The sequence below is a fragment of the Drosophila rhopaloa genome, unplaced genomic scaffold, assembly GCF_018152115.1.
Source record: "Drosophila rhopaloa isolate 14029-0021.01 unplaced genomic scaffold, ASM1815211v1 contig_3, whole genome shotgun sequence".
Lineage (NCBI taxonomy): Eukaryota > Metazoa > Arthropoda > Insecta > Diptera > Drosophilidae > Drosophila > Drosophila rhopaloa.
In genome coordinates, this window is record NW_025335123.1 from 23,564,579 (window position 1) to 23,585,548 (window position 20,970).

The 20,970-nt window shown below is 40.2% G+C and overlaps 4 protein-coding genes across 10 annotated transcripts in view; 1 reads left to right on the forward strand and 3 right to left on the reverse strand.

Annotated features, from left to right (window-relative positions):
• LOC108049678 (protein kinase shaggy) overlaps positions 1-15,688 on the forward strand; it is a 52,620-nt gene extending 36,932 nt beyond the window's left edge. For 4 of the 7 annotated variants that reach the window (XM_017130933.1, XM_017130934.1, XM_017130931.1 and 1 more), the window contains 8 exons: positions 5,744-5,934; positions 6,011-6,094; positions 7,071-7,181; positions 7,357-7,594; positions 7,665-7,858; positions 8,943-9,132; positions 9,194-9,646; positions 13,481-15,683. In XM_017130933.1, coding sequence (XP_016986422.1) covers positions 5,744-5,934; positions 6,011-6,094; positions 7,071-7,181; positions 7,357-7,594; positions 7,665-7,858; positions 8,943-9,132; positions 9,194-9,646; positions 13,481-13,671 — 1,652 coding nt within the window. In that variant the 3' untranslated portion in view covers positions 13,672-15,683. Of the gene's footprint in view, positions 1-5,743; positions 5,935-6,010; positions 6,095-7,070; positions 7,182-7,356; positions 7,595-7,664; positions 7,859-8,942; positions 9,133-9,193; positions 9,647-10,936; positions 11,118-13,480 lie in introns of those variants that run through there. The other 3 variants (XM_017130936.2, XM_017130929.2, XM_017130930.2) reach the window with 3 other exon arrangements.
• LOC108049679 lies at positions 1,997-4,537 on the reverse strand. The gene is made up of 2 exons (XM_017130938.2): positions 2,738-4,537; positions 1,997-2,609 (listed from the first exon to the last, which is right to left on the reverse strand). The coding sequence occupies exon 1, from the start codon at positions 4,425-4,427 to the stop codon at positions 3,822-3,824; it is 606 nt and encodes a 201-aa protein (XP_016986427.1). The 5' UTR covers positions 4,428-4,537; the 3' UTR covers positions 1,997-2,609; positions 2,738-3,821.
• A 1,751-nt stretch (positions 15,689-17,439) lies between the features above and the next one.
• On the reverse strand, positions 17,440-19,213 carry LOC108049670 (protein dimmed). Its single transcript, XM_017130920.2, has 2 exons — positions 18,778-19,213; positions 17,440-18,324 (listed from the first exon to the last, which is right to left on the reverse strand). Exons 1-2 carry the CDS (start codon positions 19,094-19,096, stop codon positions 17,570-17,572), a joined length of 1,074 nt encoding a protein of 357 aa, XP_016986409.1. The 5' UTR covers positions 19,097-19,213; the 3' UTR covers positions 17,440-17,569.
• Positions 19,214-19,229: 16 nt separating this feature from the next.
• Positions 19,230-20,655, reverse strand: LOC108049671 (protein AF-9 homolog). The gene is made up of 2 exons (XM_017130921.1): positions 19,816-20,655; positions 19,230-19,338 (listed from the first exon to the last, which is right to left on the reverse strand). Exon 1 carries the CDS (start codon positions 20,530-20,532, stop codon positions 19,831-19,833), a length of 702 nt encoding a protein of 233 aa, XP_016986410.1. The 5' UTR covers positions 20,533-20,655; the 3' UTR covers positions 19,230-19,338; positions 19,816-19,830.
• Between the last annotated feature and the right edge of the window lie 315 nt (positions 20,656-20,970).

The following is a 20,970-nucleotide window of genomic DNA, read 5'->3' on the forward strand; positions in this document are numbered from 1 at the left end:
ATGATATGTGTTTTCTATACTTCGCTGGGGGGACTGCTAAAAGGCATGTGACAGCTGTTTGTCACCCAAACTTATGTATACTTCACATCCTCAATTGTAGCATATTTCGTTTTAATTTATGCCAATATAAAAATGACATAGATTATAGATTGAAGAGAAAATCACGAAAAAGGAGGAGGGTGGTATCCATACAACCTGTTGTTGCATCTACACACTGCCTCTCTTTAGCTGTTTATTGAATAATCAATTTGTGTATAAATTATAAACATTTCGGTTATTTTTGGGTGGACAAAAATACGTATCTTCCCAGAAGGAAAGACAGGTTTAGTCAATATTCTGATTAGAAAATTTTTTTATATAATTTGTTTATATTGTTTATAGCCTTTTGACAACAGATAAGTGTAAATGTTTTCATTACTTACGGTAATAGAAGTGTTGGAATCGTTTTCAGCCTTTGCTCAGTTGTATAGCTCTGCTGATTTGCCTCTGCTTTTATTTTATTTTTTATCAACTTGAATTTAATACTTGTTTGATCAGCTGCAGAAGAAAGAGCATTTTCTCCGAGGAAGACTTTTAGTAGTTCTCTTTGTCATGCACTTCTCTTTTTATTGATTTCTCTTAGGCTTCTACTTGTTTAATTTATTTGTGCTTTTGTTTTGTAGTGCTGTATTTTATGTTCTTGGCTCTGTTTTTTTTTTTTTCCATTTTCTTGGCACTTTGAGGGCTTTTTGACGAGCGAGTGAAAAAGATACAGACAGAGAAAAAAAGAACTATTTTTATGGGTGGCATCTAAAAGTATGCAATGAAAAGTATTACCTATGCGGTGAAAAAAAAGTGGTTTTTCTTTTTCGATGATAATGTTGCTGGTATGATGATGTCTATAATGATGCCAAATGCTGCACATTGCGGGGCAATCTCGTGATCTCCGCCCGCGTGGTGTCGACATCTGGCCATCCCTTTTCCTCTGCCTCGGTTATCGATCTTCTCTACCTTTCCCGCTTACCGTGATCGACAGGTTGCTTTCTCGGCCAAAAGAATAAAGTCAATTTAATGAAATAAAAAATAAATGTAAGCGACCCTAAAGAAACGTAAGCACTGTAAAAAAATGGCATTGATGGTGTATATATTTTGATTGCCAGCCAAGGCAAGGTGCAAGATTTTGTTTATTCTATGGCAAATTAAATTAGAACAGCCAAGATTTTCAAAGATATATTTCTATCTTATAGGTTACGGGCTAGGAATGAGTTATTTTTTTATTGTTCTTAATTCACTCTACAATTGCCAAGGGACTTTTTATTAGATACTTTTTACGTAGGGAAAAGGACTGCGTAATTTTAGCCAAAATAGTTTTCCTAATTTCCTATGGAACGATGGGGAATAGGAGTTTGTGGTGTATATCCAATGATTGTTTTCTTTTATTGCTCCATTCGTCTGTGGTTGTTTCCTTCCGCTCCAAGTGCTCCAAGCTTTTGCCGCTTTTTTGCCCCCTTTCAACCATCCCCTCCCTCACTTTGCTCTGCGTCACACCATTTTGCATGCCACATCGCCCACCCACAAACCACCCACGCCCCCTTTTTGCGGCTAAGTGGTGCCAACTGCTTGTATATCGATTAGTTTCCGTCGACGTTGGCGGCACAACAAATTGCATTTCCATTTAGACGTCAGCCGTCCTCCTCTTTTTCCCCTTTTTGGTATAGTTTTTCAATGTTTGGCTAAAGGGAAGGTAGGTTTGTGTGCTTTGCCTATTGATAAATTGATTGATTTGATGTAGGCGCGCAAGTCTCAAAATTGTCGGCAGTCCTGTAAAAATTCAATTGATTAATGTGAGAATGGTGTCAGTGCGGGAAACTAAAATAAGAATGATGTAAAATTGATGAATCGATCAAATCGATAAATGAAAATGGAATTGCGACGCGGATAAAAGGCGACAAACAGGAGAAGCTAAGCGTATGCTTAATTAACTTACACTCCACTGATAAATAATAACTCTACTGACAAGTTTTCATAGTTGTGTATTTTGGTGGTCAAAAGTGAGCTCTTAAAAGGTATTCTAATTAAAGGTATATCAATTTCACTTGAAAATAACGAACAAAGAATATTGATAATTCATTTAGTGCCACTGAAATTACGAAATTTTAAATAGGCAATGATCGAAATCACTTTTAATATCTTGCCTCTCATTATTTATGTGTGTGAAATGTGCTTAAATGAATAAAATGCATTTCTGAAATGATCCTTATCTGCATTTTAAGGCAATGAAAAACAATGTCAATGCCAGAAGCGGGTTATTTCTTCTTGGCCTCTTGTGATTTCATTTTCGTTGAATTTGGGTTACTAATTGATTAATTAAAGCAAAATAAATTTGATTTGCACTTGTTGCGTATATCCTTTGATTGCTCTTCTGCGCCCTATTCTTTAATGCGATTCTTCTGCCCCACCTTCTTCTTCTTCTCCGCCGCATTGAACTGTCAGTCGGCTGTCGGCGAAAGGAGGCGGGGGGCCTTAAGGGGCGTGGCTGTGGCATGCTTCACCACGCTTGGCTGCCACTGTCTTTCTTCTGTCTTCGGGTCTTCAGTGCCCCCCTCCGTCCTCACCTTGTCGCGATTTTCCTGCAATTAAAATTTTCCCCAAACCGCATCAAATTGCTGCTGATATTTTTGATGATGATTTTGATTTTGATTTTTAGGCATTTATTTTTTAAAGCGCGTTTTAAGATCGAAGAATTTGTGGATCGTACGGTGTGTGTTGTTGTGGATCACATGTGGAACCGCCGACTGCTGTTCGTGTGGCACTCGTGTGCGATCTCTGTGTATCTTAACTGCCGCTCGTGTTGTCCTCTGCTTTTTTCCATTTTTTTTGTCGCCAATTGTTCAACGGAAGCTCGAGCGATCGGATCGTGGGATTGAAAGCGGACCGGAACGTATCGATCGATCGGAGCAGTGCCTCTCGTTCTCCTACAAAAAAAAAAAAAAAATCGAGCCGAAAATTCGAAGATCGCGTACTATTTCGGTTCTTCTCAATTTTTTATTTTCTGTGATATTTTATTTTGTTGCTGTTTCGGTGGTGCCGCGTGTTTGCATTTTTTTGCTATTTGAAGATCGATCGATCGATTGATCTGCACACAAAGCGAACGAAACGTCAAGTGACCGAAAATAAAACTAGGCCAAAGCCTGCCACAGTACACCGGGAGAAAAAGTATTTTAAGTTTGTATGGTTAAAAGTGGATTTTAGAAGTTTGAAACCTTTTTGTTTGAAACCACCGAACCCACAAAAATCAAAACAAATGGCAGATTAAAAATGAAATAGAAATACAAATTTAATATATAATTTTAAAAGAATGCTTAAAGATTGAACTTGCGTAAGAGTTCATAATAATGCAAAAAAAACTTGTAAAATTAATCTTAACTAAATGATATGTTATAAAATTTTTCGTTTATTCTCTATGTGTTTACCTCATATTAATGGTAAACTAAACATATGAAAGAAACCTTTTTAAATATTCATTGGAAAATAATTTCCATAGCTCGAACAGCTTTTATCTGCCTCATAAAAAGTGGTGGCACTAAAATTAGTTCAATTCTTGATAATTTGTATAGCCCATTTATGTTGATATGCCACTTTTTTAATTTGTATGAAGGAAATTGGTTTCAAAAATAGGTTTAAAACTTGTTAAATGCCATTTTTCGTGACAAATTTAAAGTTTTTTAATGTCGGCCTTAAATTTTTGTTGTTGTGTAGAGCACCGCACCGTCTACACTCCACCCTCAGCACCACCCACTGCAGTGGATCAGTGGTTCAGTGGATCGGTGGATCGGTGGTGCTTAGTTCTCCCCGCTCAAGGTGGATAAGTCCCAGGGGGTGCCCGTGGCAGTGCCGCGTGGTGTCCGTAAAGTGGTTCGAGTGATTCGCAAGAAGAAGCGGGCACCCGGCAGTGGTTCGGTAAATGAGGCCAGTGAATCGGATGGTGCCGGTTCTGGCACCACCACCACCACCAGCAGGCAGAATTCCATAGACGCCACCAAACCGCCACCGCCCGCGAAGGCCATCAGGAATAAAAGGGGATCCTTTGGGGGTGGTGCGGGACCACCTATTCCGCTGGCGACTAAAAAAAAGAGCAAACGTCGCTCCTCCAGCGAGGAGGAGGGTTCGAGTAACGAGAGCTCCACCGAATCTGAACCGGAGTCCGGATCGGGCAGCTCCTCCAGTGCTGGCAGTGAGTCGGAATCGGATAGCGAAACCACCAGCAGTGGATCGTCGACCACCGAATCCTCCAATGGCGACCGGAAGGCGAAGACCAATGGCAAGCACCACAAACCCCTTTCGGCGGCGGCCAAGGCGGCCCAGTCCGCCTGCTCCTCATCCTTGGTGGTGGCTGCCGCTCTGAAGAAGACGAAGCCGCCGAACCGGAGCGGCAGTGGGGCCAGCATTGCCAGTGCCGGTGGAGGCGGAGGCGGAGGAGGAGGCGCTGGCAAGCAGTACAAGGATCCAAGTACAGAGATAGGAACTATTAGAAGAAACACCCCCCATATCCCAGATTCCAAACTGTGTGTGCCCCCAGTGTAGAGATAGGAACGATAACAATCTAATCCTGTTGTGAAAATATTCTGGCTAACCGCAAGAGTACACTGCAAAACAATGTTCAAACACAATCCTTCAAACCTCCTACATTGTATAATCACAAATATCCAACACAAGATCAGTACAGAGATACACGAATGGAAATAACAACAACCCCACAACAAATTAAGAACCCCCAACGTTGTGTGACCATCAAAGTCCACTGTGATCCGCGAGGCAGTAGCAGCTGCCCTAAGATCATCAACATGCACATGGCATCGTCATCTTTGGCGCCAATGCCAAAATTAATTAGCAAAAAAAAGGAAAGGGTCAGTCGGAAATAATAGGGAAAAATCAAAATCATCTTCAGGCAGCTTTTTATTCCTTATGATCTAAATATCAAACATCCTTTATTCTATAAATATAATATATTTCGCTAAGGATTAAAAATATAACTTGACATGTTGGGTATATAATTGAAAGGTGTGCAATCTGATTATTTATATTTTCATTTCTAAACCGTTTTTATTTTATTTTATTTAACTTGGTTTTTTTCTTTTTTTTTGGAAATTATAAAACTAAATTTAGATTACTCTTATATATGGAATATATACAAGGGTTTATTAAATAAAATAAAAATAATTATAATTTTCGAAAATACTGATGTAACGTTGAGCTCTCTCAAAATCTTCTTTCTGTGAACTATTCCCCTTCTTATACTCCTGAACCCGAATTCTCCTCCATACTTGCCATTTAAGCCAAAACTCTTTAGCTTGTTGCTTCAACTTTTTTTTGTTCAGCTTCTGTGATTTTTTCCTCCCACTCCTCTCTCCGTTGTTTTCGTTTCGAGCTGATCACTGATCGGTGATCTTGTGATCCAGTGATCTAGTGATCTAGTGATCTCTTGACTATATCTCGTGTGCAGGCATGAAGCAACTGATCGGCAAGCTGAACGACTTGTGGCCCGAGCACAGTGTTGCACTGTCCATTCCAAAGGAGGTCGATAGGAGCAAGGAGAAACTGGAGGGCGCCTGGGAGACCACAGGTGTATAAAACGTCTATTTACTATATATATATATGTGTGTGTGCCTAGGATAAGTTGGGGTGTATACTATAAGGGACTCCCTCTACACTGCAAATTACATGTTTAACTAACGCAACACCCTTTGTCTTTGTACGAAAACAGGTCGCGATGGTTCCAAAATTACAACAGTTGTTGCAACACCCGGCCAAGGCACCGATCGTGTACAAGAGGTCTCCTATACAGACACAAAGGTCATCGGCAATGGCAGCTTCGGCGTCGTGTTTCAGGCAAAGCTCTGCGATACCGGCGAACTGGTGGCAATCAAAAAAGTTTTACAAGACAGACGATTTAAGGTGGGTCCCTATTTCACTGGCTTCTGAAATAATATATAATTGATTACATAAATAATAATGGCATATTCCTTTACAGAATCGCGAATTGCAAATAATGCGCAAACTGGAGCATTGTAATATTGTAAAGCTTTTGTACTTTTTCTATTCGAGCGGTGAAAAGGTAAGTTGCACTTAGTATAGTTGGATGAGTCCCAGGGCGTAGGATCGATTTGCACCCCATTTTAGGGGGAGATGAACTGCTGAAGTTGCCAGCATCGGTAATTACTTAGTACGGAACAGACTGCTAGAAAATATTTTATAATGTAAGCCAAATATAAAATATTTTTGCTAATTAATTGTGGTTTAAAGTGCCACTGCCTATAGTCAAGCGAATTAGGCTTAGTTTTTATTGAAATAACTTATAGTTTTAAAAATGAACCACTTAATATTATTTAGTAAGTTTAGGAATCTTAACTAAAGTTTGCATTTCAAGACTTTTGTTTGTCTTTCAATAAGAATATTTTACAATTGCCCCTTCCGTGCCGTACTAAGTTTTTATTTTAGGGTTAAACTGATCTGAAAGGTTCTCGACAGGTTCCCTTATGTATTTAAAAAAAATCCGAATTGAATTGAATTCTTTTCACTTGCATATCGAAACTGAAACCGAACCTGAAATCAAAACTGAATCCGAAACTGAAACTGGTCGCTAGATGGCCGAGTTCCCCATCGATTTGGGCATATTTGCGAGTGTGCTCAAGCCCCAGGTATCACAGATCTATAAGTCTCCAGTTCTCTAGCTCAGATCATTCAGCGACTTGCTCTCACTCGATGTCGAACTTTCTCTATCTCTCATAAATCCGAAACCGAAACCCTATGCTATGTATCAGAGAAAAATACAGTGAAACGTACAGAAGAGCACACCGCATGGTATAACCTCCTGTGAATCGAATCCTGCTGCTATGCTAGTTTGCTAGTTAGAGTTACATGTCGCCGACTGTACAGCCCCAAACAAAAACGCATGTTGACAGCTCGCAACTTTATCGGTCAACTCGCCTTAAATCCTATACTCCTCCTATACACATCCATACATGGATCATATACGCTCAACATACAATTATATCACAAATTAATAATATGTTTTTGTTTCGATTTCGCAGCGTGATGAAGTATTTTTGAATTTAGTCCTCGAATATATACCAGAAACCGTATACAAAGTGGCTCGCCAATATGCCAAAACCAAGCAAACGATACCAATCAACTTTATTCGAGTAAGTTTAGTGTGAATGTACAAGTGTGGTCAAAATAAAAGCGTCAATGAAGTCTTAATACCAACAAATGTGATATTTGCCTTTTAGAAATTGATGGTAATGGTATGCGCTTATATTTTGACCGCGGCTTCCCTATTTTGGATAGTTCCGTACTAATTTTCTTATCCTCTCTTAGCTCTACATGTACCAACTGTTCAGAAGTTTGGCCTACATCCACTCGCTGGGCATTTGCCATCGTGATATCAAGCCGCAGAACCTTCTGCTCGATCCGGAGACCGCTGTGCTGAAGCTCTGTGACTTTGGCAGCGCCAAACAGCTGCTGCACGGCGAGCCGAATGTATCGTACATCTGCTCTCGGTATTACCGCGCCCCCGAGCTCATCTTTGGCGCCATCAATTATACAACAAAGATCGGTGAGCACACTATGTCCTTTATCAAATAGAACCAATAATTACATTTCGAAACACAACCCCTTTTCTTTAGATGTGTGGAGTGCCGGTTGCGTGTTGGCCGAGCTGCTGTTGGGGCAGCCCATCTTCCCTGGCGATTCCGGTGTCGATCAACTCGTCGAGGTCATCAAGGTCCTGGGCACACCGACAAGAGAACAGATACGCGAAATGAATCCAAACTATACGGAATTTAAGTTCCCACAAATTAAGAGTCATCCATGGCAGAAAGTAAGTGGCCAGTTCCCAGGAAATGGATTGCATCGTTTACGATTTCCCTCGCGCTTTTCGCTCATGTGGCCTCCACTCTTCACTCTTTTCCAGGGAAATTCCATTTCCCCCAAACCACTCTTTGTTAATTTTCCATAAGTTTCTAACCGAAAATTGTGTGTACATAACTACTCGTTGCAGTCACTACTCGAACGCACCCAATTTCCAAACGCCCTAAATCAGAAACAACGATTGAGAGTAAGCCAAGAAACGAATCGAAAACCATCAAACAACAAATTTAAAAGCAAAAAGACAAAATTATTTATTTGAAAATGTGCTCGACATAGGTCATAATGCCAAAATGCACTACATATGCTATTATAACACATGCAGCAGCTGTAATCATTTTGAAACAGATTGATTAACAGGACTATTTAAAAAAGCGACTAAGGGTTTCAGCGTTTAAAGCAGTCAAACTAAAAAAAAAATGCCAGTCAAATAGGGTTTATATAATATCTGTAGGTTTTTAAAGCAGGTGTAAAACAAATTCGTGATTGTAAATGGGGATTAATTGCAGGGTTTTTCATTTTCAAGACTAACTATCAATCACCTTATCAAGCTCAATTGATCATGGAACTAAGTAATATATATTCAGAGCCCTCTTGAGATGCAGATGCTGTTTCATGGCTTTCAGCTTCATGCTTAGCTTTTCGCCAGTTATTCCAGCTGTACAGAAGTTATATATTGGTTCAATTGATTGATTTATTGGATTTGAATTTAATTGATTGTTTTGGTTTCTTGCCCCGCCTACTGCCAACGTTTGTTTTGACCCCTAAATTGTATATAAATCACGGTTTGGTTGCGATTTTCATATAGTTGGAGTCTCCAACACATAAATTATGTGAAAACCGAAACAGATCCATTGAAACAGTAACCCAACGCTTTCTCTGTGTCCTCACTTGTGTACCGTCCATTACCGATGATGATTACTTACTGCCCCGCCCCAGTTGTCCAGTTGCTCGATTGAGTCCCGCCCAGTTGTTGAGTGCCGCAAGATGTGTGCTTAAAACTACCTCCACTAACTGGATACTCCTCCCACCCGCAGGTTTTCCGTATACGCACTCCTACAGAAGCTATCAACTTGGTGTCCCTGCTGCTCGAGTACACGCCCAGCGCCCGGATCACACCGCTCAAGGCCTGTGCACATCCGTTCTTTGATGAGCTGCGCATGGAGGGAAACCACACCTTGCCCAACGGTCGGGAGATGCCGCCGTTGTTCAACTTCACAGAGCATGGTAAGTGGTTTGTTTTCCTAACGTCGACCTGGCCACCCCCTAATCGTATATCCATTCGCAGAACTCTCGATACAGCCTAGCCTGGTGCCACAGTTGCTGCCCAAGCATCTGCAGAACGCATCCGGGCCCGGTGGCAATCGATCCTCGGCCGGCGGAGTGGCCTCCGCTGCGGCCAGCGGCTCCACCAGCGTCTCGTCAACGGGCAGCGGCGCCTCGGCGGAAGGATCCGCCCAGCCACAGTCGCAGGGCACAGCCGTGGCTGCGGCAGCTGCGGGATCGGGAGGAGCAGCAGCAGGAGCCGGCGGGGCGAGTGCCGGAGGACACGGATCGGGCAACAACAGCAGCAGCGGCGGCGGAGCATCGGGAGCGCCGTCTGCCGTGGCAGCTGGTGCCAATGCGCAGCAGGGCAATGCCGCCGCCGCCGCTGGAGGCGGTGGGGGCGGAGCGGCGGCCGCTGCTGCCACAGCAGCTGGCGCAATGGCCGCGACCAGTGCCGGCGGCGCCAACGTGACAGGTGAGTAAGCGGCTGGCCAGCGGCTTCCTGTCCCCTGTCCACTGCTCCCCTTCCTCCTTCCTCACATCTAGTCCACCACCCTTGCCCAGAAATTGTATCAGTATCGTATCGTAATATATATGCAGATCGTAATTTCACAACATGAATGCATATGATTGTACATCAACTCCGCCTTATTGGCGATTGGTTAAACTTTTAATAAACTGTATAATGTATTTCAATTTCAAGATGTTAACTGTTCTGTTACCGATAAAAACTTTCACAAAAAAAATTAAAATAAATTGTGTCAACGGGTTGACAATATTAGAATATTGAAAGTAGTATTAATAAAAGTAATTCATTTGTATTATGATATTACACATTATATTAAATATGTATTAATTGTTATACAAGTAAATCGATTCATCCAAGTTTCCATAGTAATTTTGAACATATTAGGTATACAGCTTTTAATTACGATACGATATTCTAATATACAATCCTAGATTACTGCTCCCATCACCTCATCCAAACCCTCAGCTGGCGTCAATCTCATGCTGAGACCACCGCGCAAATTTCCGTTGTCAGGCAAGACCTATCTGCGCAATCCGGCCAAAATATGAATCCGAACGCCTCGCCGCCATCCATTTAGTCATACATCTACCAAGCACCTCCTCCAATCCAAGCCAACCCAGGGAAAGAGGGAGATAGCCACCCATTAGCAGTAGACATTTTGAGATGAAAGTGGAAAGTGTCGTAGTCAAGAATTAAGAGTCAACAATCAAGGAAACGAACTAAAGGTTCCAAATCAAATCACACAAGCTCGAAAAATGGACAGTTTTCAAGAACAAATTCTTGTTGTAGTTATTTTTAATTTCGACATATTTGCAAGTTATATCAGTTAAATCTAAATAAGTTAAATCTCAAGCTATAATAAAAGGAGGTAAAAGTTACTAATAATATCAGTTGGTCATTAAATCAAAAAAGGCTTGTTATAATAATCAGAAATCAGAACTTTTACGCTTTCCAAGGGTTGGTCACTTCATGCACAGCGAATTCCCCTCAAGAAATGGTGCCTACAATTGTTTATCTTATTGAGGATGATGAAATGGGTCGATGATTCCCCGCCCACAGCTTTTTATGTCTGTTTGTGGCGTCTGGCGGTCGTTATCGAATACTTGATAAGACGCTTGATTTTATTCTTTTTCATTCAGCCAACTTTTGTTTTCATTTTGTTATCATTAGCCAAGCTAAGAGAAACACTTTTAATTTTAATTTTTGTGTTCTTTTCTTTTTATTTTTTACTTACAGATTCATAGGGGCAGTAGAAACATACATTACATACAGCAACAAGCATATATAATAATTATACACAAGTACGGAGAATGCAAAACCAGCAGCAACAAAAATTAAAACAACAAAGAACCCTATATACACAATAATTAATACATTTAATTAATGCAACTGATACAAAAACAGCAACAAAAACGAAAGTAGAACAGCAAAAAAAAGCTGAAAGAAAAAGCAAGTAAAAGTAAAACAAATTATAACAAACGCAAAATTTTACTAAGGTAAAAATTAAATTTATTTTAAATCTAAAATAAAACTAATAAGCATAATAATAATAAATAATAATGGTAAATAAAAAACACAATAATTATAATAGTAAAACGCTGATCGATTGTCATTTTGCCACCAACGTGCGTGGCGACATATTTTTTAATTAATATTATTATTATAAATATTACTTTCTTTCTCCCCTCTCACACTCCCTTCGTTAAATATTATTTCCATTACTTTTTGACGCCTATATGTATATTGAACAGAGTCATTGCATATTTTTTTTTATACCACCTTGTTTTTAGTATGTTTAACTGATAAGCCAGAGAAAAAAGAATATATAAATAATCCAATGAAATAACGAGTTTTGTGTTTTTAAAGTTAAGATTTAAACAAGAGCAGACATTTTAATGAAATTAATTAGATTAACTAAATCAAAAACATAGGAACACCCTAAAGCATGCACGACCTTAACAAAAGAGAACAAAATCAGAAGGAGGTGAAAATAAAGTTGAAGAGGAGAAGACGAAAGAACTAAAAAGCCCCGAGCATAATGTTATTGTTATGTTAAACCTAAATTTAATGGACACATGATTAAAGCAAAAAAAAAAAGAAAAAAAAAACAAGCAACAAACAAAAAGCGAAACTGTTTAAACTATACTTACATAATATATAATCTTTATGAATACAAAGTACATTTTTTTTTGCAACACCCATTATGTATAAATACATATTAAATAAATAAATTATTTTTATTTTTATTAAATAATAATTATTATTATTTTGTAATAAATAAAAGGTAATAATTGATTGAGAACAAGAAAGAAATACAAACCGAGCGTGGAAATTAAGAACCCCTTTCATCGTACATATTTTTTTTTATTTTTTTGCGTTAAAATGTATCTAAATGTATGTATTATTATTTAGCCAGTAGTCGATAGAGAGAGTTGTGTATCGGATGTAGAAAACATAAAGCTAAAGCAGGGATGGTAGCTGGCATCTGAGAACCTACGGCTTAGTTGCAATATGTAGATAAGGTCCAATTATCGGGTTTCTGTAGCTGTAGAGCTGCATAATTATTTGCATACATAGTCAGTGTCGCCTTGCCTCGCCCCCAAAATCTTCTCCCCTCACTCCCCATCTTTCCATCCAGCACTGCTATGAAATATTATTATTATCGTCAGATTGGCAGAACTGTAAAAAAATAAACGAAAAGAACAAAAAAATGAATAAGCGAGATAAGAGAAAATAAGAAAAAAGAAAAAAATGAGCAAACACTTATATTTATTTCTATAGTTTATTATAATCGACCTTAAACTAATTATTATGCTAATTATAAACGATTAATGGATACACACGATCGCAGAATAAAATACATTTTTCCTAGTAATTTAGGCACACACACACAACAAGAAAACACATACGAAAAAACCTTTAAAAAAATAAATAAAAAGTAAAAAAGAAAAAATAAAAAGAAACAGCAAATTATAATCATTTACCTTATTTTTTAATTTGCTAATTACATAATCCACACACACACACACACACTACATACAGACACGTACAATACGCATACTCTGACAAATGTATATGTAATGCTGTAATAATCATGATAATATATAGATTCGTTGATGATAATGAGCAAAGAAGCCGTAATAATAATGATAATAAATAAATACAACAAAATCCAACAAATAAAAAGAGAAACAAATACAATATTTAAACGAAAGTAAAACCTTTTCTTATTGCCTTTCCTTTGTACCACCATACACTGTATCATTTTGTTCAGTGTGATCTTATCGTTTTAACATTTTCGTTGGGCTTTTGGCGGCATTCTCATTTTCCTTCCATAGGTCCTCGAAGTCAATGGGGTTAGGATGAGTGAAATCGTTGCAAGTTTCAGATGAAGATCAACTTAACTTAAAAAAACCGATATATGTTGGTGCTGCAATTAAGCTAAAATAAAATCTATCACCACTCATATTGAACATTGACCATTTTTAATATTTTTGAATTAACATATTAAAATGTTTTCTTAATTGGCACATTTTGTTTATTTTTAATACTATTATTTCAAACGTTTTTTTTCAAAATATTTATTAGTGTTTTTTGAACAATCGTAGACCTTAGCTGTCTGTGAACTTCATTCTCTTAGGAGTTATGAAACAGGCTCTCGTATTCTTTCATAGGGCTGGTCCTGTCAAGGGATAATCTCCCGTAATACGTAATACAGCTACCAAATACGAAAAGCAATCCACATTTGTATCTCTCCTTTTTTTGGTCGACGTTTTGTAGGTTCGCAGTCGAACAGCGCCCTGAACAGCAGCGGAAGTGGCGGAAGTGCCAGCGGAAATGGAGAGCCAGCAGGATCGGGATCTGGATCGGGATCGGGAGGCGGCACTGGCGGCGACAACGACGCTGGCGACAGTGGAGCAGCAGGATCTGGAGGTGGTGCAGCAGAAACCGAGGCCGCGGCGTCGGGTTAGCGCGGTGGAGGCGTTCTGTTTATCTAATCTTATTCCAGGACATTCGCTCTGGCCGGGGATTAAGTTTTCCATTTTCAACCAAGGAGCAAGAGCGACACGGCAAGATCACCAAACCACACACACAGTTACACTCAAAAAAAAAGAGGAGAAAGAAGTCACTGCAAAAGCTAAGAAAAATGATAGACAAAAGAAATTCACGTTACAACACACCCACCCAAACTCTAAAAACAAACACACTAACAGCCCCACACTTCCCCAACCACCCCACACACACACCCACCCCACACACACACATGTATGTATGTATCTAGCTATATTATGCATTGGGCGCAAGCAAATATTTAGCATAAAACTCGAAAGAAAACAAAAAACTTTAAACTATGCATAAATAATAATTAAAATAATAATCTGTATTATTGAACAAAGAAATACCCTGGAAGAATGTTGAGAAATAATCGGAAAAACCCTCGCCCCTGCGCCCTGCCCTCCAATATAGTAAATAAAATTTAACAAATAACTCGCGAAACGTAATAAAACTTAAGTAAAAAAATCACAAGAAAAATGAGAGAATACTTAGTGAAATAAATCAAAATTTTTTGCCCCGTTTAACGTTTATATATATGCGGTTATACAAATATAACGATCACAGCAGTTAGCAATCCATAGTAAAAAGTAAAAGGCGGCAATGTGAGGAGAACTAGAAAAAAGAAGGATACCACATTTACTAAACTCGCGCAAGTGCATCTATATAAATACGATATAGATATTATATTATATACGAGATATTAACAAGTCATTCGTAATCCTAGTAGCAACCCAACCCATGAACCGGAGCCCCAAAACCCAACCTTCAATCCTTCCCGTAAGTCCCACTCGTAAACCAGGTAAAAGAAACGTTCCACGTATAGCAACATTTCCATGGCCTGTTCTTAAGTAACGTCTAGCATTAACTACGATTATCTAAGAAAGCGATCGTCAAAATGCAATATACACTAAAAACACTATATATAAATACAAAGAACATAACAAATTGATGAAAAAGTAAATGGATGTATGAATGAGGAAAACGCTTTTAGCGCGCGACGCCACCCATAAACTTAAATTAACAATGCAAATAAAGAGGTAATAAGATGGTAAAGCCAGGATCTTGATATATGTAAAAGTAATCGACAAAACCCATTTAGCTGCAATTGAAAATTTAAACTAATTTAATACAAATTGAAGTAAAATACGATGAAACCGATGATGGTTTTAGAATGTAAGGCCTTAGATCAACCGGAAACTCCTGCGCGACTATAGTACTACCCCTCGGTTCGATTTATTCCACTATCCCTATCCCTTTTAAAGCCACCCAGTGAAACTGTTTAGATCTCGTTTTGAAATCTGCGATTATTTCCCAGAACTTAAAGCCCTATAAAAAGCTAAGTAAACAAAAGAAAAACCAAAAACCAAAAGAAATAAGGAAAGGCAAGTCTATTTGTATGTATTTCCATAGAACTCCTTAAATATTATATGAGAACATATATTTTTTTTTCTAACTAAATGATACATTTATACAATTAATGAACGTTGAGTTTTGTTGCATCAAAACTAATTAAATTTAACTATATATACTTATATGTACACACCCACACACGGACACACACGTACATTCAGACATACTCACACGCACATACGCCTATTATTTAAAAACAAATTGAAAAAAGCAAAGATTTTCAAACTAAATTCCCAAACCTTTTTAGTAAATAATCTAAGTAAACATGGGACAGGATATATATAAATCAGACAAACACACAGAGTTTAATTTGTAATTTGAAATTTAAAGAGAGAAAAATAAAAACCCAAAACAATATATATACACACATATATTGAATAGAACAACATACTTATATATGATGAACAATTTCAGCGTTTCGCTTAAATTATGAGGCAACAACCACAAGAAAATCCAAAACAAACTTAAACTTAATTAACAAATAAACACAAACATAAACTAATTGCAAAAATAAAAAATGGGAAAACCAAAATTGAAAGAGGAAATGATAATGACATGAAACACGAGAAAAATGCGTAAAGAAAACATTAATTTAAAAACAATAAAAATTACAGACAAAATTATATAAATAGAAATGTGTATTTTTAATGTGGTTTGGGGTAATGGTTTTATTTCTATTTTATTTATTTTATTTTATTTCCATTTTTGGATTTTTTGATCGAAACTCTTGAAAATAATGGCGCCACCTGCCGGATGGCAAGGACACTCCGTCCATCCTGCGCGTGGAGCTGGACTGCGAAAAATCGCACAGCAAAATGGATGATTTCTCAACCCAAACACCAGGCGAACATAAATCAGCAGTAGGTATCCAACGTTTGGTTTTTCGTTTATCCTAGAGATGTACGCGTGCCTATTTATTTCGGAGCGCCAACAACAAACACATGGGGCTTTCGTGTTTTCTCGTGCTTTTCGTGCCAAACTCGTGAGATGCACAAAGAAACAACGTGGTTGCCCATCTCTAGACTGCGCTTGGCTTAGAACTAACGGTTTTATTCCACAGTTTTTTCATAATGGCCGAATAGATGGCAGCCATCATGAAAAAAACAGCTGATCGCACCACATTTGCTTAGGGCGCTGCCTACTTGCTGTGCATTTCTGTTCGCTTAGTACTTCAAAATGGTAAGTTGCCCATTTTGCATAGGAAAAATTTGGTTTGGCCGGTCCATTTCGACGGGCAAATTTCGATTTATCGGTTTGCCACACCAGGCAAACATAGACATTAGGAGGTATCGAAATTTCAGTTTTCTGCGTTAAGCAGGGCGTAGTCAGAATTTTTGAAAAAAGGGTTTGAAATCGCCATTTGGGGACGTTTGGCCCCCAAACCCCTGCTCTCGCTGACTACGCCCCTGTGTGCTGGAACACAAGTAATGGTTCATTTTAGTAAAATGGAATGGTTGTCCAATCAGAATCGGTTGTGTGGCGGCCATCATGTAAAGAACAGCTGATCGCACATCACTTGTTTAGAAGGCTGGCTACTTGCTATGCATTTATGTTCGCCTGGTACTTCAGAATGGGAAGTTGCCCAGTTTGAATGGGAAAAATTTGGTTTGGCCGCTCCAATTTGACGAGCAACTTTAGATTTATCGGTTTGCAACCCTAGACGAGCATAAAAATTAGTGGATACCAAATATCAGTTTTCTGCGTTAACCAGCAAAGTTACAATAAAAAACCCTTAAAAAATGTGTTTTAAATATATGTGTTTGATGGCCAAAATCCAGAAAAAACAGCTTGTTTTTTCAGTTTTTTAATCAAAACCCTTGGAAATAATGGCCAGATCTTGGAATGTCATACCTCGTTGAATTCGCTACAAAATTTCCAATCGAATGGTATTCTCAGCTCAAAATTTGTATTTTGGGCCATATTTGGGAAAAAATCAAGTGTTACCCCTTACCAAAAATGCGAAAATAGGTCAAAAAATGAAATTTACTAAAACCTCCTGGAATCGATTGTGTAGGTTGTCAGCAACACAAAACAGTCATTCTTTTCACTGTGCGTCTTATTTTGGCAAAGCTACAACAAAAAAACCCTCCGAAAATGTGTTTTAAATATATGTTTTTAATGGCCAAAATCCATAAAAAAGTTCAGTTTTTTAATCAAAACCTTTGGAAATGTCTCGTTAAATTCGTTACAAAATTTCCAATCGATTGGTATCCTCAATCGCCGTAAGTCTTCCACATCTCACTTAACCTTTAAAACGTAATCTCACCTCTTGTATTTGCACTATTAACTTTTAAATTTATTGGTAAAAAAAAAAATTGGTATATATATGAGTATAGTAAACTAGCCGACAGTTGCTCCCCTTGCTTCGGCACCCATTCCTCCGGAGATGCCATCTTCCGGAGACTACGTCCGGCGGTGTTTGCCCAGACTGAGATCGGTAACTCCGCCCTCCGGCTTGAGGCGCCGCTTGCTACTCCGACTCCCAGCCGCCTTAAGGCCGGATACGGTCCCTGAAATGCGCGATTCCACCATGGCCTGCGGTGCAATCTGCAGAGGCAGTGCCGACTCCAGGAGGTGCTCACTTTTGATGACTGCTCCCGGGGCAATCATGAGCAGGTCATTGCCTCCATTCCCATTCCCATTCCCATTTCGCTGCTGCTGTCCATCAGTTCGCTCGCACTTGATGTGCCGCACTGTCGGCATATCCGGATTCTCCAGCTCCCCATCCGCCGCATGACCATTCATTACCCGATTGTCGTTGTTGTTCGGCTCCAGCTGACCCCCAGTTGGATGCGCCGGCACCTGCCGCTGCTGCCACTCGAGGATGCCCGTCAACAGCTTGATATACTTGATGGCCGAGCGCAGGATCTCGTTCTTAGAGAGCTTCTTGTCCGGCGGATGAGTGGGCACCAGCTTGCGCAGTTCCGCAAAAGCGCCGGACACGTTCTGCTGGCGCCATCGCTCCCTGGTGTTGGTGAACACCTTGCGTACTCCGCCGGTGGCTCCTCCTCCTCCGGCCCCGCCACTGGCATTCCCTCCGGAAGAGGAGGCGTTTCCGCCCCCGCCGCCTCCGCCGGCAGAACTTCCGGAGCTGGGTGGCGCGGTCAGCAATCCGTTGCGGGAGTGACTCCGCGGGGAACTGGACAGCGAACGACTGCCTGAAAGCGGGACAATTTAATATATACGCTTAATTAGTGAAATAATTTTATTTCGTTATTCTACAACTTTGTATAATTATGTTAAACTCAATATTATTAAATAAACGACTACAAAATTATATTTTCTCCACTTTAAATTTACATTATTCAACAGATAACCAAATCATATTTTTTCCCTTAAATAAAATACGATTTTTTTTAAACATGTTTAAGCCTTGGACATTAAAAAAGAAAGAATATTTAGACATCGTAAATGGATGTGAAAACTGGAAAATTACACTTTCTTAGATGGATAGATTTTCAAAGATTTTAAGCCTTTATGTTTGTGTTGGTTATACAACAAAGTATCGTCCGTAAATCCATATATTGTTTGGCTTAAAACAAGACTTAGCCTAGCTTTTAAGCCAAGAATCCTATGCCCTTAAAACCGAGATGTAAGTAGGTGATTCTTACCATCCGCCTGGTTGCCATTGAGCACGATGTAGTCCCGCAGATCCTCCTCGTCCTCCTCGGTGTCGTTGAGGGAGAAGTCGGAGAGCTCCGCGTCGCCGTCTCCGTCGGAAACGGACTCCGTCTTGGGCTGCAGATGGGGCGTGGCATGGCGGAGAAGGGCGGGCGGCTGTCTGCCGATGTCCCGGACAACTCCGTTGCCATTTACGTGTCCGGAACGTGGGGATCCGTTGGTTTGGCTGTGTCCGGAGGAACCGCTCGAGGCCGTGCTCCGTTCGTCTGCGTTGTCCGCCCCATTGGAGCTACTCGGTAGCCATGCCATCTCTCCGGAATAGGATGGATACGAGGATGCGTCTGTTCTGTTGCCTTCAGAGTGCCGCAGCCAAGTGAGCAACTGATTGAGTGCCGGGCTCGACTCCGTGACTGTGACTGGAAACCAACCCCCCTTAGGATGAGGGCGGAGCCAAGGACGCGACGCGGCGAACCACCCCCAAACGAGGCATACACACAAAAGGGGCGGACTCGACCTTGGCGATGGGAGGGGCTGCCGCGTTGCATACGTTGCTGTGGGGCGAGATACGAGGCATACAGGGTTACCAGTGCTTATTTTTTAAATTAAACTACAATATAGAAATTACTCCATTTGTGCTCTAATAGGATTTGTGCTCTCAAGGTTGAGGGATAATAAATGATGTATAAAAGAACCCATAATCCTGAGTTATTATTATTAAAAGTAGTTTCAATAAGTTCCCAATTAATTTTCTTTTAAGGAAACTATCGATTTAAATACTCGTTGTAAACAAAAAGAAATATGGCTGAGAGAATTATAAAAAAAACAGGATGATTTTAATATCTCAAGATCATGCTTCTTTTATAAAAGGATGATTTTAATATCCCAAGATCATACTTTTTTTTATATGTAACTCTCTCAGCTATATTTCACTCAGTATTTAATAGTATTAAGTCCCTATTATTATATTTCCAGTTCACTACCCCTTTGTTCTGTACAATGCACTCCATTTTCCTTTCCGATAAACTCACCTGCGGACAACCACCTTACTGGTGGCTAATGGTGGCGGGTCCGCCCACACTTAGGCGCTTCTGCTTCTTGAGGAGCGTCTTCGGCGGAGACGGCGGCTGCGAGGAGTGTGCCACATCGCCCACCTGCTCCTGATCCCGCTCCTTCAGCTCCGAGTCGGAGGAACGCACAGCCTTGGGCGCACCACCCACACTGCCCACTATACCCACTCCAGGCACGTGCACGGGGGCCAGGCTCTGGCGCATCGCGGGCGAGGGGTTCACGAAGATCATCTTGTCGCACACCTCCTCGCTGACCCCGGAGTGACCCTCGCGCACCACCCGGGGTCGGAAGACGTACGAGGTGGCCGACATCCGGGGGTCCACATACTGCACCTGCACCTCCACGGGAAAGTCGCTGCCCAGCACCTCGCTGATCTCGAAGGGAGCGCTGTCGGCCACGTGGAGGCGCAGTGGCAGGCGTGGCGACATCTTGAAGGTGACGCGCCGGACGAAACGGGACAGGTCGCCGCCATCCCGGCCGGGTCGCAGGTAGACACTCCACGTGGGCTCCAGCATGTGGGGCAGGTCCGGGTCGCAGAGCTCCATCCGGCAGCCGAGCACGATGTCCCGGCTGATCACACAGCGCCCGGAGAGATTCGGCACCGGGCCGCGGTTGCAACTCACCCGCTGGCAGTCGTCCACCACGTTCTGGTGGCGCAGGAGGTTCGTGTAGCTCATTCCAGTTCCGTATCACTAATCCTGCTCAAAGCGAATTTCAAATCTTTTTTAACCAAAAATTTTATACAACAAGATCACTTGGAGCATTACAAAAATTTGTCAAGATCTATTATGATAAGTGGCATCCAAATGAATGGTGACAGGGATAGCAGCCGCCTACTCGTCAGGGTTTCAAAATTCTGAGACATCTAAGAATGTATATAGTAATTTTTAAAGATTGCGGGGTAAGGATTTTATTTTTATAAAAATTAGACGATCGAAACTTTTATCGGAAAATCAACATAGCTTCATTGTTTTTAAGCATCGAAATTAAAATATAGTATATATAGTATATAAATGACTAAAGAAAATAATAATAAAAAAATTCATTACTGTTAATAAAAAAACCTTATTTTTAATAATAATGATTTCTTAAAACGTTTTAGTGTAGACCTTGTA

Bases quoted from the DNA above. Each gene is read 5' to 3' on its own strand.
- LOC108049679 (XM_017130938.2), bottom strand. From the start codon at position 4,427: ATGCTGGCCCCACTGCCGCTCCGGTTCGGCGGCTTCGTCTTCTTCAGA.
- LOC108049670 (XM_017130920.2), bottom strand. From the start codon at position 19,096: ATGGCATGGCTACCGAGTAGCTCCAATGGGGCGGACAACGCAGACGAA. The intron at 18,325-18,777 runs GTAAGAATCACC...TCCCGCTTTCAG, and splicing joins CAATGGCAACCAGGCGGATG to GCAGTCGTTCGCTGTCCAGT.
- LOC108049671 (XM_017130921.1), bottom strand. From the start codon at position 20,532: ATGAGCTACACGAACCTCCTGCGCCACCAGAACGTGGTGGACGACTGC.